We start from the raw sequence: 26,603 nt of genomic DNA on the forward strand, positions 1-26,603 counted from the left end.
CATGATTTTTTGCCTGGGTTACTGTGATAGCTTTCTCACTGGTCTACTTGCTTCCATTTTTCCCTCATTACAGTCTATTTACAATATGGCAGTCAGAATGATCAATCAAATAAAATATAAGTCAGATCATGTCAATCTTCTATTAAGATCCATTCCTAAAAAAGGAACAAAAAAACCATTCCTATTTCACCCACAGCAAAAAACCGAAGTCCTCACAATAGCCTATGAGGCCCCATATGACCTTGTCTTCCACTTTCCATAACATTTCTGACTTCATCTCTTACTGCTCTCATTTACTCTGTTTCAGTCTACCCTGTATACTAGGTAAGAGAAAGTATAAAAATTGGCCCCAAATTCTTCCCACTCTACATCTACATCTTTGTAACATGATGTGGAAAATATTCCCATCAAGAGGGTTACCTATTTCCCTATCCTTTGAATTTGGGTTGACCTGGTGACTTTCTTTGCCATAAAGTAATTAACAAATATGACTCAAGAGAGGCTTGAAATGTATTTGTACACTGAGATCTGCTCTCTTACTATCTTTGGGAATCCTGCCATGACTAAGTGAAGAAGTAAGACTTTCCTTGTTGTCCTGGTAAAGAAACTGCTGATTGTGAGAGGCTTATCATCCACTGCCAACTACTGCATTATAAGTGGACCAACCATCTGACTAGAGACACATGGGCAAGTCTAGCAGATACAGCCCAGTAAGCTCAGACCAGAAAACTGCTCTATTGTCCCTCATATCATAAGCTAAATGGGTTACTGTTTGAGTCACAAAATATTGAAATGGTTTGCTACTCAGCAATAGATCACGGAGACATCCAACTTCCTTGCTGTTCCCTAGGTATGTTTCTAACTATGCAACGGCAAATTCTGTACTTTGAATACTCTTTCCCTCAAATCTCAACTGCTCAGTGAGATTTATTCCGAATACTCTATTTAAAATTGTAAGCCCACCACTATCCCCTACCCCCCACCATAGTAGCAGTATCTTTTTTATTTACAGTAGGTCTTTGGGACCACATCTGAGTTTATGCTCAAGAAGTGACTCAAGTTAGGACCCTAAATAGTTTCAGAATGGAGCTGCGCCATACTGGAAAGAGCAACCACGTAATTAGAGAGTTGGGGCTTTGAGCCATATGATACAGGCCCAATTCCTGACCTCCAGGGAGGGGAGGGAGATTAGAGATTGAGTTAAATCAAGTGGCCAGTTCGAACAGTCATAATACTTAAATTTCAGAAGTAGAGTCCAAGTTTTTTTCTATGATGCATTTTAGAAATATCATTAAAAGTATATTTATTTACATTTAACATAAATCATATGCAAATAATAAAAATCCAATAAAATTTCTGGACACCAAAGCTTAGGTGAGCTTCCTAGTTTGTGAACACGAGATATACCAGGAGGGTGATGCTCCCTGGTTCCATGGACAGAGGACATGAAAGTTCAAATTTTGAGACCTTCCTAGATCTCACCTCATGGGTTTCTTCTTTTGGCTGGTTCTGATCCGTGACCTTTATAATAAAAGTAATCATAAGTATAGTGCTTTCCTGAGTTCCCTGAGCCATTCTAGAGAATTACTAAGCCTGGTAGGTTATTTGGAACACTGTATAGTCAATTGGTCAGATGTGTGGGTGGCCTGAGGATCCCTGAACTTGTGTCTTAGTGAGCATAGTCTTGTTGGGAATTATGCTATTAACGTGTGGAGTCTGGACTAACTATGGTTAGGGCCAGAATTGTACTGCAACTTGTTATACTCTTATACTATCTAGAGTTTTCTATAATGGACTTACATTACTTTTATAATTTAAAAATAACCACTTCCATCTTGAAAAAATGAACAAATCTTGCAATTAGATAAACCATTACTATTTTAAACTGTAAATTAATAACATTTAAAGAAACAAGGAAGACCAAATAAGAGCTCACAACTAGAAATGTCTAGAGGAAAAGAAAGTAAATTTATTTAAATTAAATTAAAAAGTTGATTAAGTCAATAAAAATATAAAAAGTGGTACATAAAATTTTATAAAATAAATTCTTTATTAAAAAAGCAAAATATTTTGTGGGGCAAAATACATGATGGTATAAAAATAAATAGCAAGGTTCATTTAACAAACAGAAATTTATATATATATTTTTTTCATTTTCAGTCTATTTATTCATTAAATAGAGGATCCTTGGGAAGGGCAAAGGAAATGATATATGTAAAAATGGCTTTTGAAAACATCTAAATTATAGAACCAGGATATTTGTATATCCTCAAAGTATCTCCCCCAAAGTATTTATTAATTACTATGGAGGCTTAACATAAGTCCACAGATGTCTTGATGCTCCTCCCTCCAGGAGGCAAAACCCAATTCCTCTGCCTTAGAGTGGGGCTGAACATTGTGACAAACCCCTGGAAAGTGAAAAAGGGTAATAGCGGAGAAGCCTGATAGATACCACCTTGCATGTGATCAAAGTTTACATCACTAGTAATAAGACCTATTGATATCATGTATCTCCTGATGTGATAAGATGAGAAAGGCACTTCACCTGTGGCATTCTTCACAAAAACCCATAATCACAGTCTAAATCCTGAGAAAACATCAAAGGAACAAAATAACTGGTGAGTACTCTTCAGAATTTTTGAAATGATGAAAGCCAAAGACTGAGGAATTGTTATAGATTGGAGGAGACTAAGATGTGACATCTAAATTCAATGTAGAAATTTATATTTTTTAATAAAATGTTAATTCATATTATACTTTAAAGATATTTCTAAATGACTCCATCATAGAGCAAAACTCTATTATGTCTATACTTGTGAATTTTAAGTATTATGAATAAGGGGGAAAAAAAGTGAAAAAGTTTTTCCTGTGAAGTCTATTAATACAATGATTATTAAACCACTGAGCCACAATAAACATGTATAGTATTAAGTCACCTGATTTTTAAAAACCCTCTATTGGCTTTGTCTTTTTCCTGGTCTTACTTCCCCACTCCTCTACTGGTGCTCACTCATATTACATCTAAATCCCTTTTCTCAGGGTCTGCTTATTGGGGAATACAAAGATATGTGCAGAAAAAATATTTCTAAGAGAACTGATTGTCTTCCATAGGCACTGGTTTTACCTTCATGGAACATCCCTTCATATATATATATACATATGTGTATATATATATGCATATATATAGGCAACTACTATATATATAGTAGTTGCCTCCTGCTAAGTGTCACAATTTCAGTCTTTTTCAGTACTAACAGATCATATATACAGAAAGCTATTGACAGAAGCTTAAAAGGGAAGAAAAGAAATGCTCATGGAAAAATTATGGCATCATCACTTATTCTTAAGAAAAATAATTATTAATAAAATCACAAAATTCATTTTTGAAAATACCTCAGTTGTTTTCGGAGTCGCTCGATTTCCACATTTTGTTCAGTTACTGCTTTCAGAAAGTGTTGGTTAGTCTGCCACAGGAAAAAAATTAGAAATATTCAGTATTAGAACATTTAAGACTACATCTTTAAAGATTAACTGTAGAGCATATAAGTAGAAAGAAACTAAGTCATGATAATGATTAGAGTTCTTGACAGTAAAATATAACCTTGGCAATCTTTCCTTGCTTTTACTTTACTATTTTAGTGGACACCTGCTTCACTTCAAACTATATACAACTGCTTTTTGATGTCTTGCGGTTTTCTTTGGCCATTTGAGCCTTCCTTGTTTACCTAAGTCACATAACAATGACTGAAGAGAACTGGGATGTAAATACACCAAACTCCTCCTGTGCCCCATGGTGGAGTAAGTCTGAGCCTGTTCTACACCCGCTTCCAGAGTCCACTAGTAGGATTAAGTTTCAGTTAACCAAGGTATTAATTTGCATGATCCTTAGAAACCCTCTGGCTGCCTTATTCTCTCTTCCCAGTCTCACTTTCCCATTCCCCTACTGGTACTCCCTGGTATTGTCTCCTAAATACATGGCATGCTTCAGAATCCTTTCTCAGGGTTAGCCTAAAAAGGAACCTAAAGGAAGATACGAAGCAGTCTTCCAAGTGTAGGAAAAATTTTTCTAAGGGAATTGATTTTCTTCTCTAAGTGATGACTTTACCATGAAGGCACAAATTCCTTATCTTTATCATCATTATCTATATGCCTTATGGGCAAACTCAACATAGAATAGTTACCTTCTAACTGACAGTCTTGATTTCAATTTTTTCCCATCCCAAGAGATCACACACACATCTCTCCAACTGCCTCTCCTGAAAGCAGTTTTCATTGTGCTTCTCTCATACTCCACCCAATCTTATTGACTTCATATTTTTATTTTTTATTTATTTATTTATTTTTTTAAAGATTTTATGTCTTTATTTGACAGACATAAATCACAAGCAGGCAGAGAGGCAGGCAGAGAGAGAGAGGGGAGGAAGCAGGCTCCCCGCTGAGCAGAGAGCCCGACGCGGGGCTCGATCCCAGGACCCTGGGATCATGACCTGAGCCGAAGGCAGAGGCTTTAACCCACTGAGCCACCCAGGCGCCCCTTGACTTCATATTTTTAATACACTATTTTATTTCCCTCTGGAATTAGAATTCCATTCTGCCATCATCCATTCACTTTAAGACAGAAATAACTGTTTTCTTTCTGCACTTTGATAAAACTTTATATGCACTTTTACAATGCACATTGCATTATATTCAAACACTGAATTTAAAGTTCATACTACAATATGAGTCACTTTTTGAAAACTACTTTCTCCTAGAATTCCCAGTGACTGGCATATGACTTAATACATTCTTAGTACTTACACCTTTAAGGAATAAATGAATGAACGCCTCCGCTGAAACATAAAACAGAGCCTGAAGACTGCATCTTTATCTTTATTTTGGAAAATAGACTACCGTAGACCAGAATTTAGTGTTCAATTCACAGACCACAACTTTTTTTAATTTTTAATTTTTTATTAACATATAATGTATTATTAGGCCCAGGAGTACAGGTCTGTGAATCTCCAGGTTTACACACTTCACAGTACTCACCATAGCGCATACCCTACCCAATGTCCATAACCTAACCACCCTCTCCCTAACCCCCTCCCCCCGGCAACCCTCAGTTTGTTTTATGACATTAAGAGTCTCTTATGCACAGACCACAATTTAAGAGACCAACTATCACATGTAAGGAAAAAAAAAAAAAAACAGAATAATGAGAGGCAGGCAAATTATACCATACCAGAATAGTTGAAAAAAAAATTGGCTGCAATATTGGGCATGAATCAGGAAAGACATAATGGTTACATGCAAACAAACTGAAGAGTTGATTTGAAGATGTGAGCTTGTTCTGTTACTCCAAAAGATAAAACCAAATATCAATGGGAGGAAATTTAACAAGATTTTAGCTTTCTTCTTCTTCTTCTCTTTTTTAAAAGATTTTATTTGAGAGAGAGAGCATGAGCGGGGTGGGCTGCAGGGTCAGGAGAAGCAGACTCCCTGCTGAACAGAGAGCCTGACGCAGGGCTATGTCCCAGGACCCTGAAATCATGACCTGAGCCAAAGGCAGACGATTAACTGACTGAGCCACCCAGGTGCCCCAGAGTTCAGCTTTCTAATAATCAGAATTCAAAAGCACAGACTCTTTGAGGAAGTGATAAATCTCTTACAAGGGAATAGTTAATGCAGAGTCTAGATGATCATCTAACTCAAAAGCATTTAATAAAAGGATGCCTATATCATTTGAGGAAACAGATGACCTTTAATATCATTTCAAATTCTCCTGTGAAACTATCTCAATGACTTCAGTCCAAACTGATTCATAACTATGAATTTTTCTATGTACGTCTGTAATGTACAGTTAACATTTTATTATATATACTGTCTTGGCACTAAAATAATTAATGCTTGTGTTGTTGTTTTTTTTTTTTATCATTTGGGAGCACCTTAAAGGTAAATGATGTAGAGTATTTAGGAGAAATATAAATTGGAATTGTGAATTTTAAAAAGCTAATGTTGGGGGCTAACTTGTTAGCAAGCCTAGCAGAGCTCAACAACTCCATCTGAATATGGTGTTCTCTGTTATTACAAAGAAAAATACATATTAATATTCTAGAATTTGGAGACTCATCAGGGAAGCATCCCTTTCAGTCATCGATCATGATTATTTCATATGTTATCCCTGTTTTACCAAGTAGGACAGGAGTTTGTAGATAGAGGCATATTTCTCTTGCAACTAGAGAATCTTTAACAATGAAAGGAAATTAATATGCAATTAGAAAATATTTTTTAGTATTTTATAGAGATGAACAAATCTCAAAAAAAGAATATGATTTCAGTAAAGAAAATCTACAGGAAATGTAAAGTCCCAAGTCATAATAAATAAACTTGTACTTTCATGTACCATTCACATCAGGGGATTCTACCTTTTCTATGTTACAAAAGTGCATTGGTTATGAAGGATATTTACTTCTTGTGTACTCATCAAATGACTATACATCTATAGGGACCTATTCATTTACTCAGCTTATTCGTGGAATCAGAAAACTTTTTAATGAGTACTTTTCTTCAAGTTTGATTTTGACTCAAACTTGTGCTCCTGTGACTATTCTCTAAATGCTCTTGAGATGCACAAGATCTTACAATTACTTAACTATGGCCCTTCTCATTTAGTAGTCTTGTTTGATACCCAGTAAGTACATTTAAAAAAATGCTTAAGTTTTAAAATTTCTCTTACCATATTCCTTTATTTTAACCACCAAGTTAGTCTCTTCTTTGTTCTTTGTAACACAACTATTTCATCCATCTTGTTATTTCTTTATCACTTTTATTGTACCCATCACTTCCTATTAGTTTTGGCTGAAATCTATGAATTCTTGTGCTGTGCAAATTTTTAACATATTTTCTATGAATACTCAAATATACATTTCCCATGACTTTCATCAGAATGATTTCGGGTTGCTTATAACAAAATAGGGATCCTGTGGTATATGATACCAAAGGACTATATAATCCCTGCAATTCTAAGAGATATACTGAAAGAACTAATAATTGTGATGTGAGGTTAAACTATTAATTTCATATAGAAATATGATTTCTTAATTATAGATATCGGTCATTTTGTTCTGGAGTACTTTAATACTATTTAAAATGTCTACAAAGTATAATATCAAAAATTTTAGGGGCGCCTGGGTGGCTCAGTGGGTTAAAGCCTCTGCCTTCGGCTCAGGTCATGATCCCAGGGTCCTGGGATTGAGCCCCGCATCAGGCTCTCTGCTCAGCAGGGAGCCTGCTTCCCTTCCTCTCTCTCTCTCTCTGCCCACCTCTCTGCCTACTTGTGATCTCTGCCTGTCAAATAAATAAATAAAATCTTTAAAAAGAAAAAAAAAGGAAAAAAAAATTTAAGTGATTAGAAGTAACAGAAGTGAAATAAGGTGAAATTTATTTAATAATTTTTTAACATGGTTAAGGAGAAAATTTTGAAAAGCTGAAAAAAATTGAGTAACTTACTTTTGATGGCACAACTACACTGTTAAACAAAGACATTTTCATTAAGTACTAATGAGAATTAGCAGAGGTGCTAAGCAAAATGAAGAAAGGAAAGAGAGGAATTAACCTGGGATGTCATAATTGTATTACTCAACAATGAGGTAAAATAAAATTCCAAAAAGCAAGGAAAAGAAAAGAAGAGAAAAAGAAAAGTGAAAGGAGAAAAAAGGTGGTGAGCAGAACAAGGAAGGCTAACTATTATATTTCTTTTAGAAAAAAAGGGAAATTTAGATTTACCAATTACATGTATTGGTGTAATTGGTACATCTAAATTTGATGTACCAATCATTTGTTAGTTGGACTGACTAACAAATGATTCTTAATGTCCTATTATTTTTAAGAAACTGGCTATTCATTTAACAGTTCCACAGTTCTTATTATATATCTACCAGCATGCTAAATGAAATACTAAGAATAAAGCATGAGTCCTACTCTTGAGAAGCTCAGAGTCTAGATTACTCTCAAGAGATCCTACCAAGGACCCTAAGATTACTATTAGATTAGGTGATATTTCAGAAAGATATTAGCTTTAGGTCTCCAGTAAGTATTGTGAACACAGTCATGTTACTGAAAGTGAAAGGAAAAGACAGATAAAGAGAAAAGAGTATTGCCTACTCATTTCCATTTCACATATGTGGGCCCTTTTGTTATTGATTTTTATTAGCATAAATAAATATTAAAGTCACAATTTCTAGTTTATATCAACAAGTACACTAAATGGATATTTTCACTTACCATTTCTATGTTCTCATTAGTTGCATGAAGCTGCTTGGTCAACTGTTGAAAATTGGTCAATTGATCCTACAGTAGGAAGGGAGAGGTGTACATGAATAACATTCTGTTTAAAGCCCATATGTAAAATTAACCTAAAATCAAGTCTAATATCATTCTGCTTAAATCTAGATGAACTTAGATATCTTGTTATTGTGTGAATTAGCAGTTGAAGAAATAAGATAATTTTTTAAATGACTACATTTTAAATAAGGTGACAATGTAGAAACAAACATGGCTATTTATGTTTTATGTAAGAGCATTATTTCTAGAAATCACTCTATTAGTAAAAAGACATGTTGGAGAGACACTGTACAATACTGAAAGACTATATTCAAACCTACTCAAAAACAATATAAACCCTGGCACAGAAATTATTGTCTCATCCCTTCTTAAAAGTTTCATGGCTTGAAAGCCCAAGTTTCCAACTGTATGATTATCTGTTATGATGGAAGGGGCTATTAATATGTTGGATGACAGGATTAAAGACTGACAGATAACTGGAGAAATAAGGATAATAAAGTATTATTTGTAAAGGCTTGTACAAAAAACCCTAACTGCATAGCTACAGTATAAGAATAAAGGTAAAAAAAAAAAATACCACAGGAGTTGATTGACCTAGATGAGGAAACAGCCCCAGAGTAATTATTTATATTAGAGATAGTTTCTAGATCTCACAGGTAAAAGCCTTTTTTTTTTGATAAAGTGCCGTGTGTGTGTATTTAAAAATAATTTTTAAAACTTGAATATAGTTGACATATAATGTTACATTAGCTTTAAGTGTACAACCAACATAGTGATTCAACTTTTCTATACATTACGCTATGATTTACTACAAGTATAGCTACCATCTGTCACCATACAATGTTATTACAATATCACTGACTATATTCCCTATATTATGCCTCTTATTCCCATGACTTATTCATTTGATATCTAGAAGACTATATCTCCTACTCACTTCCCTTCAACCATTTTGTCCATTCTCCCTCAGAGAGTCCCCTCCCTCAGAGGTAAAGGTCTTGCTCAGACTACATATGGGTTACTTTCAAATGGGCATATATAGAAAAATCATTTTGTAAACTGCAAAGCATCATGTAAGTATTATTACCACTCCTTTAAGTAGAAATTCCCAATTACAATGATAGCAATAGGAACATTCATAAACTGGAATTCGAAAAGTCCATAAATGAGAATTGGAGAAAGGAGTGATAATCAATATATTTAAACATCTGCCTTCTCGGGGCGCCTGGGTGGCTCAGTGGGTTAAGCCTCTGCCTTCGGCTCAGGTCACGATCCCAGCGTCCTGGGATCGAGCCCCACATCGGGCTCTCTGCTCAGCCGGGAGCCTGCTTCCTCCTCTCTCTCTGCCTGTCTCTCTGCCTACTTGTGATCTCTGTCTGTCAAATAAATAAATAAAATTTAAAAAAAAATTAAAAAAAAAACAAACAAAAAACAGAAAACATTTGCCTTCTCAAAACCCATAGAAAAGGGATCAAAATTGGAATACCCATAGTTCTCAATGTTTCCAGCAGAAAGAGAACCAATGGAAGGATCAAGGAGGCACATTTTTCAATGGAATGGATGGTCTTCTGAGATAGTAAGTTTTTGTCAACAGAGGTATAGAGCAAAAGCTGAGATGTCCACTTTGAAAGAATACAAAAATCATTCTAGCTGTGGATAGAAAGAATGCCTTAATAACCATTAAGATCTCTTCCTACTGTATAATTCTATTCTGATTAATTTAAGCTGAATACACTTGACATCTATTTTAGAGGTAACTGAAAGGGTGTTAACATTTTCATTTCACACAGTATTGTCATTATATTTGAGCAGGTTTCTTCACTGGCCATAGTAGTTCCTGTCATAAGCCAATATATAAGCTCTAGGGGTCCATTTATACAGAATCATCATATAGCCGCTTCTTGGAACTAATTACAGCTTTCACTGATAATCACATTATAAAACCTAATGTATACTAGGCATTGCTTTAACTGTCCAAGAACTCTCTAACCAGCAAAGATTTAACATTAATAACACAGTAGACACTTGGGCATTCCTCTTCAAAATGGAGTTTCTCAAGAATGAAGATATACATGAAAATTGATATACAGGAGAACCATGAAATCCAAGATTACCGCTTTAAAATTTATAGCCTTTTATTATTATAAAAGCAATACATATGGTAGCAAATCATATAATAAAAACAAACATACATTTAAAAAAATTAAAACATATTCCTACCAACAAGAGACAGCCATTGCCAATTTTTAGTGTAAATTCTTCCAGATCTCTCTCCGAGATTACCTTTTGTTTTTGACTTTCAACTACATGAATCTGGGCCTCAGTCATATGTTCCTGGTAAAGTATCTGAAGTCTGTCCAGCTCCCGAGAAACAGTCTGCCAGAGTTCCATAGCCTGAGTTTTTTCCTATAACACAAAAAGAATCGAGAATTAATTAAACTGTTATCAGGCTATTGCATAGTACAAATGAATCATATTCTTTTGCAGAATGAATTCTAGTATATAAAGTCACAAAAATAAAAATGGAACTTGTGTAAAGATGGTATAATATGGTTATATTTCTGATGTTATGCACTTGTATTAATAACAATTCAGAGAAGGGGAGCCCCAGTGGCTCAGTTGATTAAGCGTCTGACCTTTGATTTTGGCTCAGGCCATGATCTCAGGGTTGTGAGACAGAGCCCCGCATTGGGCTCTGCATTGAGTGTGGTGCCTGCCTAAGATTTTCTCTCACCCTCTGCCCTTTCTCCTCCTCTCCCTCTCTTAAAAAAAAAAAAAAAAAATCAAATAAACAAACAAAAATGTTTCAGAGAATAAACCTAAAGATGAAATTCCTTATGCTGAAATTTCTTCATTCAGATCTTATCCCTAAAATTTAACTCTTAAATCAGAGATATGGATTTAAAGCACTATTTTTGTCCTATAAGAAGATGTAAGCCTTAGAAATTACTAAAGAAGAAAACTGCCCCAATAAAGTGCTAGATTTTTTTCAGATCAAAAAAGTAATAAATGTTGTAGAAAGTTGGTAAAATATAGCAAACCAGAAAACAAGAATTACCTATAATTTTACCACCTGATAGTAAATATTGCTAGTGTCTGGGTATAACCATCTTTATAAATTTTGAATGTATTCATGTTTTTAAATGTGATTTTGGAAGAGAAGTTTGTATTTCTGTTCTTTTAACAAAATTGGGAATCAGACAGTATACTGTTTGTACTGTACTATTTTCACTTGGCATTTTTATAATTAGAGTTTTCTCAAGTCATTAACAATTCTTTCAATATAGCAAGTCTTAAAGTGTGATATAGGGACACCTGAAGTCAAAATTATGTTCATTTTAATACGAAGACATTATTTGCCCTTTTCACTCTCATTGTCTCATGAGTGTACACTGAAGTTTTCCAAAGTTTATATCATGGATGTCCTCTCTCTGATGGGTAGTGGAATGTGTTCTTCTGCTCCCATTTGTTTTTTAAAATGTCTCAGTTTTAATCTATAATATGATATTGATAGATATGTAAACCACAAAAAAAGAGTTCTTCGAGGTCCACAATAATTTTTCTAAAAGATTTTATTTATTTATTAGTCAGAGAGAGAGAGAGAGAGAGAGAGAGCGAGTGCACAGGCAGACAGAGTGGCAAGCAGAGGCAGAGGGTGAGCAGGCTCCCTGCCGAGCAAGGAGCCCGATGTGGGACTCAATCCCAGGACGCTGGGATCATGACCTGAGCCAAAGGCAGCTGCTTAACCGACTGAGCCACCCAGGCGCCCCACAACAATTTTTAAGCATCCTGGAGGAGGGTCCTGAAACCAAAAAGGGTAAGAAATGCTAAGCTAGTAGGCACAGCGCATTATTCTCTTTTTATTGTCTAAAAAGAGAAGTAGAACAGGTTCTGGCCATTTGCTGAGGGTTCCTCAGGAAGTTGTTGACTGAATCAGGAAGAAAACTTTACCTCTTTGTTTCTAAAGCCCAAACTTTTAAAGAATTATTTATGTATTTGAAAGAGAGAGACAGAGAGAGAGAGAGAGAGAGAGATGGAGAGAGGCAGAGGGAGAGAGTATCTTAAGCAGACACCCCACTCAGTGCAGAACCCGATGCAGGCCTCAACACTGGGCTCAATCCCACCACCCTGAGACCATGACCTAAGTCAAAACCAAGATTTAGATGCCCAACTGTGCCATCTGGTGCCCCAAAAGTCCAAACTTTTAAATCCCAGGTCAGAAATAATCCACCCTGTTTTAGTAAGAATGTAACAAGGTATAGTGAAAAGATAAGCATTTTAAGAAGATAAAGAGTATACATTTAAAATAAATAGAGGTTCATATATTTTAAGGAAACTATTACTGAAGTATAACATGCATTTAGAAAACACACATGAAAATCATGAATTTTCACAAAGTGGTTGAACCTATGTAACCAGCACACAGTTCAAGAAAGAGAATGTTATTACTAGCACCTAGAAGCCTGACAGCCCTTTCTTCAAGATACTACTATTTCCTCAAAGTAACTACTATCTTTACATCATCGATTAGTTTTGCCTAAAACTTACATAGTTTTAAAATTTGTAGACAAACAGAATCAGGAGCCATAAGACTTGAATTCAATCCCTGATTTCTGGCTGAATGATCCTGGACAATTCATTTCAATTCCTTAAGAACATTTTCTTTTCAGTAGAATGGTCAGAAAGACACATCATAACCTCAAAAGTCTGCAGTTTTACAAACCTACCTGATGGTAAGAATTATCTGGACAAATAGTTAGAAAACCAAGATTCTCTAAAGCAGTGGTTTTCATAGGACTAAACCATCAGCATTACCTCAGAAACTGTTAGAAACACAAACTATTGAGCCTAGACTTTTTGAATCAGAAACTTGGGAAAGGGGAATAATAATCTCTATTTTAAAAAGCCCTTGGGAGATTATAATGCACAAAAAAATTAAGAACCAATGTACTAATATAAATTTTTTAAATGGTATAACCCATTATTTGAAAAATCACAATGTAAGTGATTCCATATTATTAGATTTTTGAACTATTTCCAATTTTCATTATCATATATAATAGTATAACACACATATTTATTCATCAATTTTCACACACAGTTTCTTAGGATATATTCCTACAATCTAAATGATATCCTAATCTAATTAATTGGTCAAAGGATATAAATACTTCTAAGGCTCTTACTGCCAATCTGCCCTCCAGAGAGATTTTTACAAATCACACTATCAGAAAAAAATACTCCAAACTAAAAATATTAAGTTAGGTACTTAATATTTTAATAATGTTATCAGCTCCCGAGGCAATTATACTTGCTTTACCCAACAACTTTTGAACTCAATTTTAATTATCTTCCTCTTTCACAATGATGATGATAAAAATAATAGGTAAATGTATTAATTTACATGTGTGTTAGGTATTACATTAAGTGCATTATGGGAATTTCTGAATTACCATAAGAACTCCATAAGATAAGAATTACTATAATCTCTATATATAAATGAAAGTAAGGTACAAAAGACATTTCCAACATTACAGAGCTAGAAAACAGAATAGAGAACAAACTCAAGAAGTCTGGTGAGAGGTTTTTTAAAACAAAAGCCTGTTATCCATGAAAGCAAGGATCAACACTCTCTACTGTATCCTCAACGATTTGCCTATCAGTGCCTGATATTTAATAGACATCTAGTTAATACTTGTGAAATAAATGAAGATATCTGAACAGGCAAGTTCTTCATGCTTATTACTTTGATAAAACATAATATAAAAATTATTCTATTTTTGAGGGAGGAGTCAAGATGGCGGAGAAGTAGCAGGCTGAGATGACATCGGGTAGCAGGAGATCAGCTAGATAGCTTATCTAACTATTCTGAATATCTACAAATCCAACGGGAAATTGAAGAGGAGAAGAGCAACAATTCTAGAAACAGAAAATCAACCACTTTCTGAAAGGTAGGACCTGCGGAGAAGTGAATCCAAAGCGACTGGAAGAGAGACCGCGGGGGGAGGGGCCGGCTCTCGGCAAGCGGCGGAGCAATGGAGCACAAAATTGGGACTTTTAAAAGTCTGCTCCACGGAGGGATATCGCTCCAGAGGCTAAACCGGGGGGAAGCCCGTGCGGGGTCAGCGTAACCCTAGGTCCCGCGGGGTCACAGAAGGACTGGGGGTGTCTGAGTGCCACAGAGCTCGCAGGTATTAGAGCGGGGAAGCCAGCTAGAGCAACAAAGCTGAGGAGTGAGCTCTCAGCCCGGGGTTACCTTGTGCTCGTCGCAGGCTGGGTGGGCTCAGAGCACGGCCGGAGGCCACAGAGACAGAAGCAAATGGGCGCTTTTCTCCAAGCAATTGACTGCTTTACTCCAGGTGCGACCAGAGGTCATGGAGGCAGGGGCGGTTGGGCGCTTTTCTCTGGGGGTGCACTGAGGAGCGGGACCCCAAGCTCTCGGCTCCTCTGGCTGGAGATTGGGAGGCCGCCATCTTCATTCCCATCCTCCGGAACTCTACAGAAAGCGCTCAGGGAACAAAAGCTCCCCAAAGCAAACCCGACCCCTGGCAAGGCCCCTTAGCCCGGCCCCTGGCAAGGGTGGTGCAATTCCGCCTGCGGCGGCGAAGACACTTGAGAATCACCACAACAGGCCCCTCCCCCAGAAGATCAACAAGAAACCCAGCCAAGACCAACTTCACTCACCAAGAACAGCGGAATTCCAGAGGAGGAGAAAGCAAATCTTATCTGGACAAAATGACAAGGCCGAAAAACTCACCACAAAAAAAAAAAACAAGAGGCAGTACCGAAGGCTGGGGACCTAATCAATACGGACATTGGTAACATGACAGATCTAGAGTTCAGAATGACAATTCTCAAGGTTCTAGCCGGGCTCAAAAAAGGCACAGAAGATATTAGAGAAACCCTCTCCGGAGAGATAAAAGCCCTTTCTGGAGAAATAAAAGAACTAAAATCTAACCAAGTTGAAATCAAAAAAGCTATTAATGAGGTGCAATCAAAAATGGAAGCTCTCCCTGCTAGGATAAATGAGGCAGAAGAAAGAATTAGTGACACAGAAGACCAAATGACAGAGAATAAAGAAGCTGAGCAAAAGAGAGACAAACAAATACTGGACCACGAGGAGAGAATTCGAGAGATGAGCGACACCATAAGACGACACAACATTAGAATAATTGGGATTCCAGAAGAAGAAGAAAGAGAGAGGGGAGCAGAAAGTATATTGGAGACAATTATTGGAGAGAATTTCCCTAATATGGCAAAGGGAACAAACATCAAAATCCAGGAGATGCTAAGAACGCCCCTCAAAATCAATAAAAATAGGTCCACACCTCGTCACCTGATAGTAAAATTTACAAGTCTTAGCGACAAAGAGAAAATCCTGAAAGCAGCCCCGGAAAAGAAGTCTGTAACATACAAGGGTAAAAACATTAGATTGGCAGCAGACCTATCCACAGAGACCTGGCAGGCCAGAAAGAACTGGCATGATATATTCAGAGCACTAAACGAGAAAAACATGCAGCCAAGAATACTATATCCAGCTAGGCTATCATTGAAAATAGAAGGAGAGATAAAGAGCTTCCAGGACAAACAAAAGCTGAAAGAATTTGCAAACACCAAACCAGCTCTACAGGAAATATTGAAAGGGGTCCTCTAAGCAAAGAGAGACCCTAAAAGGAGTAGATCAGAAAGAAACAGAGACAATATACAGTAACAGTCACCTTACAGGCAATACAATGGCACTAAATTCACATCTTTCAATAGTTACCCAGAATGTTAATGGGCTCAATGCCCCAATCAAAAGACACAGGGTATCAGAATGGATAAAAAAACAAAACCCATCTATATGCTGCCTACAAGAAACTCATTTTAGACCCGAAGACACCTCCAGATTTAAAGTGAGGGGGGGGAAAACAATGTACCATGCTAATGGACATCAGAAGAAAGCTGGGGTGGCAATCCTTATATCAGATCAATTAGATTTTAAGCCAAAGACTATAATAGATGACGAAGGACACTATATCATACTCAAAGGGTCTGTCCAACAAGAAGACCTAACAATCTTAAATATCTATGCCCCTAACATGGGAGCAGCCAACTATATAAACCAATTAATAACAAAATCAAAGAAATACATCGACAGTAATACAATAATAGCAGGGGACTTTAACACTCCCCTCACTGAAATGGACAGATCATCTAAGCAAAAGATCAACAAGGAAATAAAGGCCTTAAATGACACACTGGACCAGATGGACATCACAGATATCTTCAGAACATTCCATCCCAAAGCAACAGAATATACATTCTTCTCTAGTGCACATGGAACATTCTCCAGGGTAGACCACATCCTGGGTCATAAATCAGGTCTCAACTGGTATCAAAAGATTGGGATCAAAAAAAAAAAAAAAAAGATTGGGATCATTCCCTGCATATTTACAGACCACAATGCTCTGAAGCTAGAACTCAATCACAAGAGGAAATTTGGAAAGAACTCAAATATACGGAGACTAAACAGCATCCTTCTAAAAATGAATGGGTCAACCAGGAAATTAAAGAAGAATTGAAAAAATTCATGGAAACAAATGATAATGAAAACATAACAGTTCAAAATCTGTGGGACACAACAAAGGCAGTCCTGAGAGGAAAATATATAGCAGTACAAGCCTTTCTCAAGAAACAAGAAAGGTCTCAAATACACAACCTAACCCTACAACTAAAGGAGCTGGAGAAAGAACAACAAAGAAAGCCTAAACCCAGCAGGAGAAGAGAAATCATAAAGATCAGAGCAGAAATTAATGAAATAGAAACTAAGAAAGCAATAGAACAAATCAACAAAACTAGGAGCTGGTTCTTTGAGAGAAATAATAAGATTGAAAAACCCCTGGCCAGACTCATCAAAAAGAAAAGAGAAAGGACGCAAATAAATGAAATCATGAATGAAAGAGGAGAGATCACAACCAACACCAAAGAAATACAAACAATTATAACAACATACTATGAACAACTCTACGCCAACAAATTCGACAATCTGGAAGAAATGGATACATTCCTAGAGACATATAAACTACCACAACTGAACCAGGAAGAAATAGAAAGCCTGAACAGACCCATAATCAGTAAGGAGATTTAAACAGTCATCAAAATTCTCCAAACAAACAAAAGTCCAGGACCAGACAGCTTCCCAGGGGAATTCTACCAAACATTTAAAGAAGAATTAATTCCTATTCTCCTGAAACTGTTCCAAAAAATAGAAATGGAAGGAAAACTTCCAAACTCATTTTATGAGGCCAGCATCACCTTGATCCCAAAACCAGACAAGGATCCCATCCAAAAAGAGAATTACAGACCCATATCCTTGATGAACACAGATGGGAAATTCTCACCAAAATACTGGCCAATAGGATCCAACAGTACATTAAAAGGATTATTCACCACGACCAAGTGGGATTTATTCCAGGGCTGCAAGGTTGGTTCAACATCCGCAAATCCATCAATGTGATACAATACATTAATAAAAGAAAGAACAAGAACCATATGATACTCTCAATAGATGCTGAAAAAGCGTTTGAGAAAGAGCAGCATCCCTTCCTGATTAAAACTCTTCAAAGTGTAGGGATAGAGGGCACATAACTCAATATTATCAAAGCCATCTATGAAAAACTCACTGCAAATATCATTCTCAATGGAGAAAAAGTGAAAGCTTTTCCACTAAGGTCAGGAACACAGCAAGGATGTCTGTTATCACCACTGCTGTTCGACATAGTGCTAGAAGTCCTAGCCTCAGCAATCAGACAACAAAAAGAAATTAAAGGCATCCAAATTGGCAAAGAAGAAGTCAAACTATCACTCTTTGCAGATGATATGATACTATATGTGGAAAACCCAAAAGGCTCCACTCCAAAACTGCTAGAACTTATACAGGAATTCAGTAAAGTGTCAGGATATAAAGTCAATGCACAGAAATCAGTGGCATTTCTTTACACCAACAACAAGAGAAATTAAGGAGTCAATCCCATTTACAATTACACCCAAAACCATAAGATACCTAGGAATAAACCTAACCAAAGAGGCTAAGAATCTATACTCAGAAAACTATAAAGTACTCATGAAAGAAATTGAGGAAGACACAAAGAAATGGAAAAATGTTCCATGCTCATGGATTGGAAGAACAAATATTGTGAAAATGTCTATGCTACCTAAAGCAATCTACATGTTTAATGCAATCCCTATCAAAATTCCATCCATTTTTTTTTCAAAGAAATGGGACAAATAATCCTAAAATTTATATGGAACCAGAAAAGACCTCGAATAGCCAGAGGAGTATTGAAAAAGAAAGCCAAAGTTGGTGGCATCACAATTCCAGACTTCAAGCTCTATTACAAAGCTGTCATCATTAAGACAGTATGGTACTGGCACAAAAACAGACACATAGATCAGTGGAACAGTATAGAGAGCCCAGAAATAGACCCTCAACTCTATGGTCAACTAATCTTCGACAAAGCAGGAAAGAATATCCAATGGAAAAAAGAGAGCCTCTTCAACAAATGGTGTTGGGAAAATTGGACAGCCACATGCAGAAAAATGAAATTGGACTATTTCCTTACACCACACACGAAAATAGACTCAAAATGGATGAAGGACCTCAATGTGAGAAAAGAATCCATCAAAATCCTTGAGGAGAATGCAGGCAGCAACCTCTTTGACCTCAACCGCAGCAACTTCTTCCTAGGAACATCGCCAAAGGCCACAGCAGCAAGGGCAAAAATGAACTACTGGGATTTCAAGATCAGAATCTTTTGCACAGCAAAGGAAACAGTTAACAAAACCAAAAGACAACTGACAGAATGGGAGAAGATATTTGCAAACGACATATCAGATAAAGGGCTAGTATCCAAAATCTATAAAGAGCTTAGCAAACTCAATACCCAAAGAACAAATAATCCAGTCAAGAAATGGGCAGAGGACATGAACAGACATTTCTGCAAAGAAGACATCCAGATGGCCAACTGACACAAGAAAAAATGCTCCACATCACTCAGCATCAGGGAAATACAAATCAAAACCACAATGAGATACCACCTCACACCAGTCAGAATGGCTAAAATTAACAAGTCAAGAAATGACAGATGCTGGCGAGGATGTGGAGAGAGGGGAACCCTCCTACACTGTTGGTGGGAATGCAAGCTGGTGCAACCACTCTGGAAAACAGTGTGGAGGTTCCTCAAAAAACTGAAAATAGAGCTACCCTATGACCCAGCGACTGCACTACTGGGTATATATCCTAAAGATACAAACGTGGTGCTCCGAAGGGGCATGTGCACCCGAATGTTTATAGCAGCAATGTCCACAATAGCCAAACTATGGAAAGAACCTAGATGTCCATCAACAGATGAATGGATAAAGAAGAAGTGGTATATATACACAATGGAATACTATGCAGCCATCAAAAGAAATGAAATCTTGCCATTTGCGACGACGTGGATGGAACTAGAGGGTATTATGCTTAGCGAAATAAGTCAATCGGAGAAAGAAAACTATCATATGATCTCTTTGATATGAGGAAGTGGAGATGCAATGTGGGGGGTGTTGGGGGGAGGTAGGAAAAGAAAAAATGAAAGAAGATGGGATTGGGAGGGAGACAAACCATAAAAGACTCAATCTCAAAAAACAGACTGAGGGTTGCTGGGGGGAGGGGGGATGGGAGAAGGTGGTGGGGATATGGACATTGGGGAGGGTATGGGCTATGATGGGTGCTGTGAAAGGTGTAAAGCTGGCGATTCACAGACATGTACCCTGGGGATAAAAATACATTATATGTTTATTAAAATAAATAAATTAATTAAAAAAATTGTTCTATTTTTTACTATAAATTGTATTTAACTTAGTTTTTGTCTCTTCAGTTTGGATTCAGCTTGTCTTCTCATATAACACAAAGGTCTTTCAATTTAGTGATACCAAAACAGTTTTATATGTTTTATCCCACCTTAAAAACAAAATACTTAGACATATATGAACCATAAGCAGAATATTTGACATCACTATTTTGATACTATTGCATTATTAACATTTTCTATTATTTATACTTCATAAGATTGCCTAAACTCTCATTCAGTTGAAATTTTATATTTATTTAAAAAGTACATTATAGATTTTGTGGGAAATTTGTTTATAACCAATCAGCTTTTTCTGTTTTGGCTGCTTAGTTGGACCTCATCAAATCTTCTGTGGAGTGATTGATCCAAAATGTAGCAAAAAAGTAGGACCATCTTCAGAGAAAAAATGTGAGGTGGAACAAAACATAGAAGGAGAAAGGCAAAGAGAGGATAAGGCAGGAGGAGAAAAAGATAAGGAATGAGAGAACAAATTTGGTTTAATAAGAAAAAAAGAAGTAATTTTAAGGTTTTAATAAAATTTCACATTGGAAATTACTGCAACAAAATTACTGCAGAGAGATCTTTTTGAGACAGGGTTCTGTTTTTGTTTTGTCTTTTGAAACTACAAATCTTATCTAGTTTTCATTTTACTTTCTCTTTAAAAAATTTTTTTTTCAGTTTTACTGAGGTATGATTGACAAATAATCATTGTACAGAGCGCCTGGGTGGCTCAGTAATTTAGCGTCTGTCTTCAGCTCAGGTCATGATCCCAGGGTCCTGGGATGGAGCCCTGCAGCAGGGAGCCTGCTTCTCCCTCTCCCACTCCCCTTGCCTGTATTCCCTCTCTTGCTCTCTCTCTCTCTGTCAAATAAAGTCTTTAAAAAAAAACCCATAATCATTGTATATATTTAAGGTATATAATCATTGTATATATTTAAGGTATATAACAGAGGGTTGTTTTACATATGGTCTATCATAATCTTTTTCTAGAGTATAAAGAATTGTATATTGTGCACTAATTTTGATAGCCTGTTAGAAAGTCTTCACACGGCTTAATTAATTTCCATTTATTTCTATATAAACATTCACAAATCCTTTCTGATATTATTATTTAGAACAGAGTTCACACTAGAGCTTGAAAGTTGGAAAAGTTTGGAAGAGTATGCTTTCTCATTATTTTTTTCTCTATTACTTTTTCAAATCCTTTCCCTTTACACATGAAAAAAAATCAGTATTTATACATGCTCCTTTAAAAAATAAAAAATACACGCTCTTTTATTATGGTAAATACAGACTGTTTAAATCCTGTTTAATCAGTCAAATATCACTTTCTTAAGTATCAGAATTCTAAAACTAAATTTGTAGGGCACAAAAAATGATTTTCCATAACTATCAAATCAAAATTGCAATGAAGAATTTGTAATCTCCATTTATAAATGAAGAAACTGAGACACACAGCTAGAAAGCAGAACAGAGATTCAAATCCATACAAGATATGAGATGCCTAGGATATAAAACTGTAAATTAAAAGAAAATTCCTGGAGCTCCTGGGTGGCTCAGTCAGTTAAGCGGCTGCCTTTGGCTCAGGTTATGATCCCAAGGTCCTGGGACTGAGCCCCATGTCAGGCTCTCTGCTCAGCGGAGAGGCTGCTTCTCCCCCTCCCTCTGCTTGCCGCTGTGACTAGTTGTGCTATTTCTGTCAAGTAAAAAAATGAAATCTTTAAAAAAAGATAGAAAAATAAAATAAAATTCCCTTATGTATGATTATACATTTTCAGTGTTGAAAACAAGGTATATATAACATAGCTTCCCAAATAATTCAATTACTATGAGGGAGGAAAAAAGGAGAAGTAATTCGAAGAAGTACAATTTTTCAGAAATATAATTCTATAATCTTTGAAAATTGAGAAAAACACCATATCAGAAGAAAACACAGAAAACTGAAAATGTAAATTTAAGTGAGTGGATAATTATTTTTTTCCTTAAAAATTTTTTTGGGCATTAAAATATATTTTTTAAAAGATTTATTTATTTATTTTAGAGAAAGAGAGTGCATGCACGCATGCATGTGAGTCAGTTGGGGGAGGGGAAGGAGAAGGAGAGAGAATCTCAAGCAGACTCTCCTTAACATGGAGCCTGATGTAGTGTTCAATGTCACGACCCTGAGATCATTACCTGAGCCAAAATTGAGTCAGATGCCCAGCCCACTGAGCCACCCAGGCACTCCCGGCATTAAGATATTTATATAAGACATAAAAATCATGTCAAAAGATTTATGATTCAATTAAAATATACATTTGGTAGCTATATTTTTAACCACCAGGGAGGGTATATATTACAAGTTTTGTTATCTGTTAACTATTCTTATAAATTGTAGAAAATCAGTAAGTACTGATTTTGCTATTCTGTTGTTATCATTCATAAATAATGATTAACACAGATTCTGTTTATTCAGAATATAGTTTAAAAAATTTACATCACTCACTTGATTGGCTAGTTGTAATTGTTCTCGTAAATTCTTGACTGTTTCATCATCTGTATACATATCATTTCCCATATCTATGCCAAAGGGAAGGGTCTCCAGTTGCTTTTCAACAGCATCTTTTAATTCGCTGTGCAACCTTCAGAAAAGAGTTAACACAGTAATAATGTAATTTCATTTTACCAACAGTTACCACTATTTGAAGGTAAACTAAATAAATATTTGGACACAAAAAACAGTCTTTAAAATAATTTATTTAAAATAATTCTTTACACAAAAATAATTTTTAAGTAGACTTCAAAAATTAAATTGTTAATCACCATTAAATACTGTGCTATGAAAATAAAAATATAACAATTTCAAATGCATTAAATTTGTCATAATTAATTCAAGCATAATTCTGTTTGTCCTAAGATTTTAGTTATTCAAGAAGGTAAAATTCAGATATCATGTCTTATTAATTTATGAAACAAGCCATTCAGAAAAAAAAACGGAACTGTAACCGTGGTTTCATGGAGTCAATTAAAAGGAAATGGGATAGAAAATATTGTTGAATTATTTATTTTCTTCATTGTGTTTCACAAAACTCAGGCAACATCTTACTTAATCCAGTTAATAAACAGAGTAGAATAAAGTTATTGCTAGTTATGCAATCAAGATGATTAGAGGCTTTACATTTCAGCATATTTTACATAAGCTTGACCACAACTCTGAAAACCTTAAATTCAATATTAATCTTAACATTAAATTACAAATATTTTATATTTTAAAACAGCTAGCAAAATAAAGCTATAGAAGTACTCATAAAAAGACTGATTAAGTGTTTTACTTTAAAATGATACAAACCTAAGGAAAAATATATTTGTAGTATCAGAAAAACTTAAAAACCTTTTTTTTAAAATTTTTTTTAAAACTTAAAAACCTTTAATGCATAAATTATAAGCAGAAAATGTCATTTATAATAAACACATCTCAAGGTAGTTTCCCAAAGAAACTGCATCCATCCATTTAAAATAAAGAGAATTACCTGCTATTAAAAATCTCCTTTGAAACTAGAAAAATTTAATCATAATTTTTAGAATATATTTATTGAAAGCAAAGTTCATCAAACACATGAAACTCACAGAATAATTAACTTTAGAAACAACAAAAAAATTAATTACTCCCTAAGGAAAGGGCAGAGGTTGCTAATTTAATCCCTAGTTAAAAATTTTATCAATAACACATTCATATTTTAAAATATTTCTAGTATTTCTTTGGTTCTTATTTTAGTTTTTAATTTAATTTCTCTTAAGATTTTATTTATTTATTTGACAGGGAGAAAGACAATGAGAGAGAGAACACAAGCAGGGGGAGTGGGAGAGGGAGAGCACACTTCCTGCCGAGCAGGGAGCCCAGGACCCTGGGATCATGACCTAAGCTGAAGGCAGACACTTAAAGACTGAGCCACCCAGGCACCCCTAAGTTTTTAATTTTAATTTCAATATAGTATTAGTTTCAGGCATACAATACAGCAATTCAACAATTCTATACATTACTTAGTGCTCATCACAAGTGCATTCCTTAATCCCCATCACCTATTTCACCCATCCGTCCCTCCCTCCTGGTAACCATCAGTTTGTTCTCTACATCTAAGGCTATGTTTCTTGGTTTGTCTCTTTTCTTCCCCCGCTTTATTCATTTGTTTTGTATCTTAAATTCCACACATGAGTGAAACTGTATGGTATTAGTCTTTCTTTGACTGACTTATTTCACTTAACATTATACTCTAACTCAATCCATGTCATCGCAAATGGCAAGATTTCATTCTTTTTTTTATGGGTGGATAATACTCCATTGCAGGTGTATACACACACACACACACACACACACACACACCCCACAACTTCTTTATCCATTCATCATGGACACTTGGGCTGCTTCCGTAATTTGGCTACTGTAAATAATGCTGCAATAAACATAGAGTTGCATATATCTTTTCAAATCAGTGTTTCAGTATTCTGTGGGTAATTATCCAGTAGTATGATTACTGGATTGTAGTGTAGTTTTATTTTTACCTTTTTGAGGACCTTCATACTGTTTTCTACAGTGAGTACACCAGTTTGGATTCCTACCAACAGCGCACAAGGGTTCTTTTTTCTCCACATCCTTGCCAACACTTGCTGTTTCTTGTGTTTCTGATTTTAGCTATTCTGACAGGTGTAAGGTAATATCTGTGGTTTTGATTTGATTTCCCTGATGAGGAATGCTGTTGAGCCTCTTTTCAGATGTTGGGCACCTATGTTTTCTTTGGAGAAATATATGTTCATGGCTTCTGCCCATTTTTAAATTGGATTATTTGTTTTTTTGGTGTTGAGTTATGTAAGTTCTTTATATATTTTGAATACTGTTTAGCAGATATGTCATTTGCAAATATCTTCTTCCAATCTGTAAGCTGCCTTTTAGTTTTGTTGATTATTTCCTTTGTTATGCATAAGCTATTTATTTTGATGAGTTCCAGTATTTTATTTTTGTTTTTGTTTCGTTGTCTCAGAAGACCTATCTAAAAAAAAATGTTGCTATACCTAATGTCAGTGACATTTCTGCCTATGCTCTCTTCCAGGATTTTTATGGTTTCAGGCCTCATATTTAAGTCTTTCATCCATTTTGGATTTATTATTGTGCCTGGTGTAAGAAAATGGTCTAGTTTCATTCTTTGGCATGTAGTTGTCCAGTTTTCCCACATCAGTTGTTGAAGAGATTGTCTTTTTCCCATTGCATATACTTCCCTTTTTTGTCAAAGATTAACTGAACATAAAATTATGGGTTTAAATATTTCTGGTATCTTAAAAAATACTTTATAACATAAAATATAGTAAGAGTTTTAAAAAAGACATCCCAAGTCCCCCAGAAAAACCGTTATAATGGTGTGATATATTTTCTAGTAGAATTTTTGCTCTCCATTAAAAATAGACAGATATACCATATTGCTAATATTTTATAACCTGGCTTTTAAACTTTATTACTGAAACATATGTATTCTTACAGATTATAAAATATTTCCCTATAAATATTTTAATGATGGCATAATATTCCATCATTTCCATTAGACAGATATTTTCATCATAAGTCAACTCAGGTAAACCTCCTAGAGTAATTTTAAATGAAATGACAAAAACAGTTAAGTTAATATTCACTTACACTAAAACCATTAGAAATATTGAGAATTAAAATGTTTTCTTTGTAAAAAAAAAAAAAAACCTATCCCTTATAATCAACAGTACAGTTATAAACAACAGTAAGACAGCCATTAGCATTTTTATAAAAATTTTTAAAGGTCACAGAAAAATCATAATTTTCTTCCATTGATTATTAAGATCACTTTCCACAGTTTCACCTTGCATGGTCATTTTTAAAGTCCTGCACTATCAAACATAGCAAGGACTGCCTATGTATAGCTTATTTTTGTTTTAGTATCTTAAGTACTTAGGGATGGGTATCCAATCTTGGAGTTTTCAACGTCTGCTGGCTCTTACCCAATGTGCCCAGATTCCCCAGGTGTTTTATAATTTTGGGTTTACTGTTAGTTTACTGTTCTTTTTCTAACCTCTTTTGCAAATTCTTAGAGATTACTGATTTTAAGACTTTCTTTTCTAATATATACAGTTAAGACTTTGGATTTTCCTCTAAGAATGGCCTTAGCTAGCTGCAACCTATAAGTCTTATTGCTTTATTTTTATTATCGACCAGTTAAAAGCATGCTCTAATTTTTCATTGTCAATCCTTTGACCTATAAGTAATATTTAGAAGTTGCTTAACTAAAGAACAGTTGGGGATTTTCCAATTATCTTTAAAAAATTTGATTTCTAGTATAACTTTCACTGTCATCAAAGAACATAAGTAGAGTAATTCTGATACTTTAAGAATCCCTGAGTTACTTTTTC

General features: G+C 35.4%; 1 protein-coding gene across 2 annotated transcripts in view; it reads right to left on the reverse strand.

Moving 5' to 3' along the window:
* Positions 1 to 26,603, reverse strand: part of SCLT1 (sodium channel and clathrin linker 1) — a 178,001-nt gene that overhangs the window by 110,271 nt on the left and 41,127 nt on the right. For both annotated transcript variants that reach the window (XM_080796975.1, XM_080796976.1), the window contains exons 6-9: positions 22,684 to 22,819; positions 10,609 to 10,731; positions 8,266 to 8,331; positions 3,394 to 3,464 (exon numbers count right to left, since the gene is read on the reverse strand). In XM_080796975.1, coding sequence (XP_080653101.1) covers positions 3,394 to 3,464; positions 8,266 to 8,331; positions 10,609 to 10,731; positions 22,684 to 22,819 — 396 coding nt within the window. The remainder of the gene's footprint in view (positions 1 to 3,393; positions 3,465 to 8,265; positions 8,332 to 10,608; positions 10,732 to 22,683; positions 22,820 to 26,603) is intronic.

The sequence above is a fragment of the Martes martes genome, assembly GCF_963455335.1.
Source record: "Martes martes genome assembly, chromosome: 2".
Lineage (NCBI taxonomy): Eukaryota > Metazoa > Chordata > Mammalia > Carnivora > Mustelidae > Martes > Martes martes.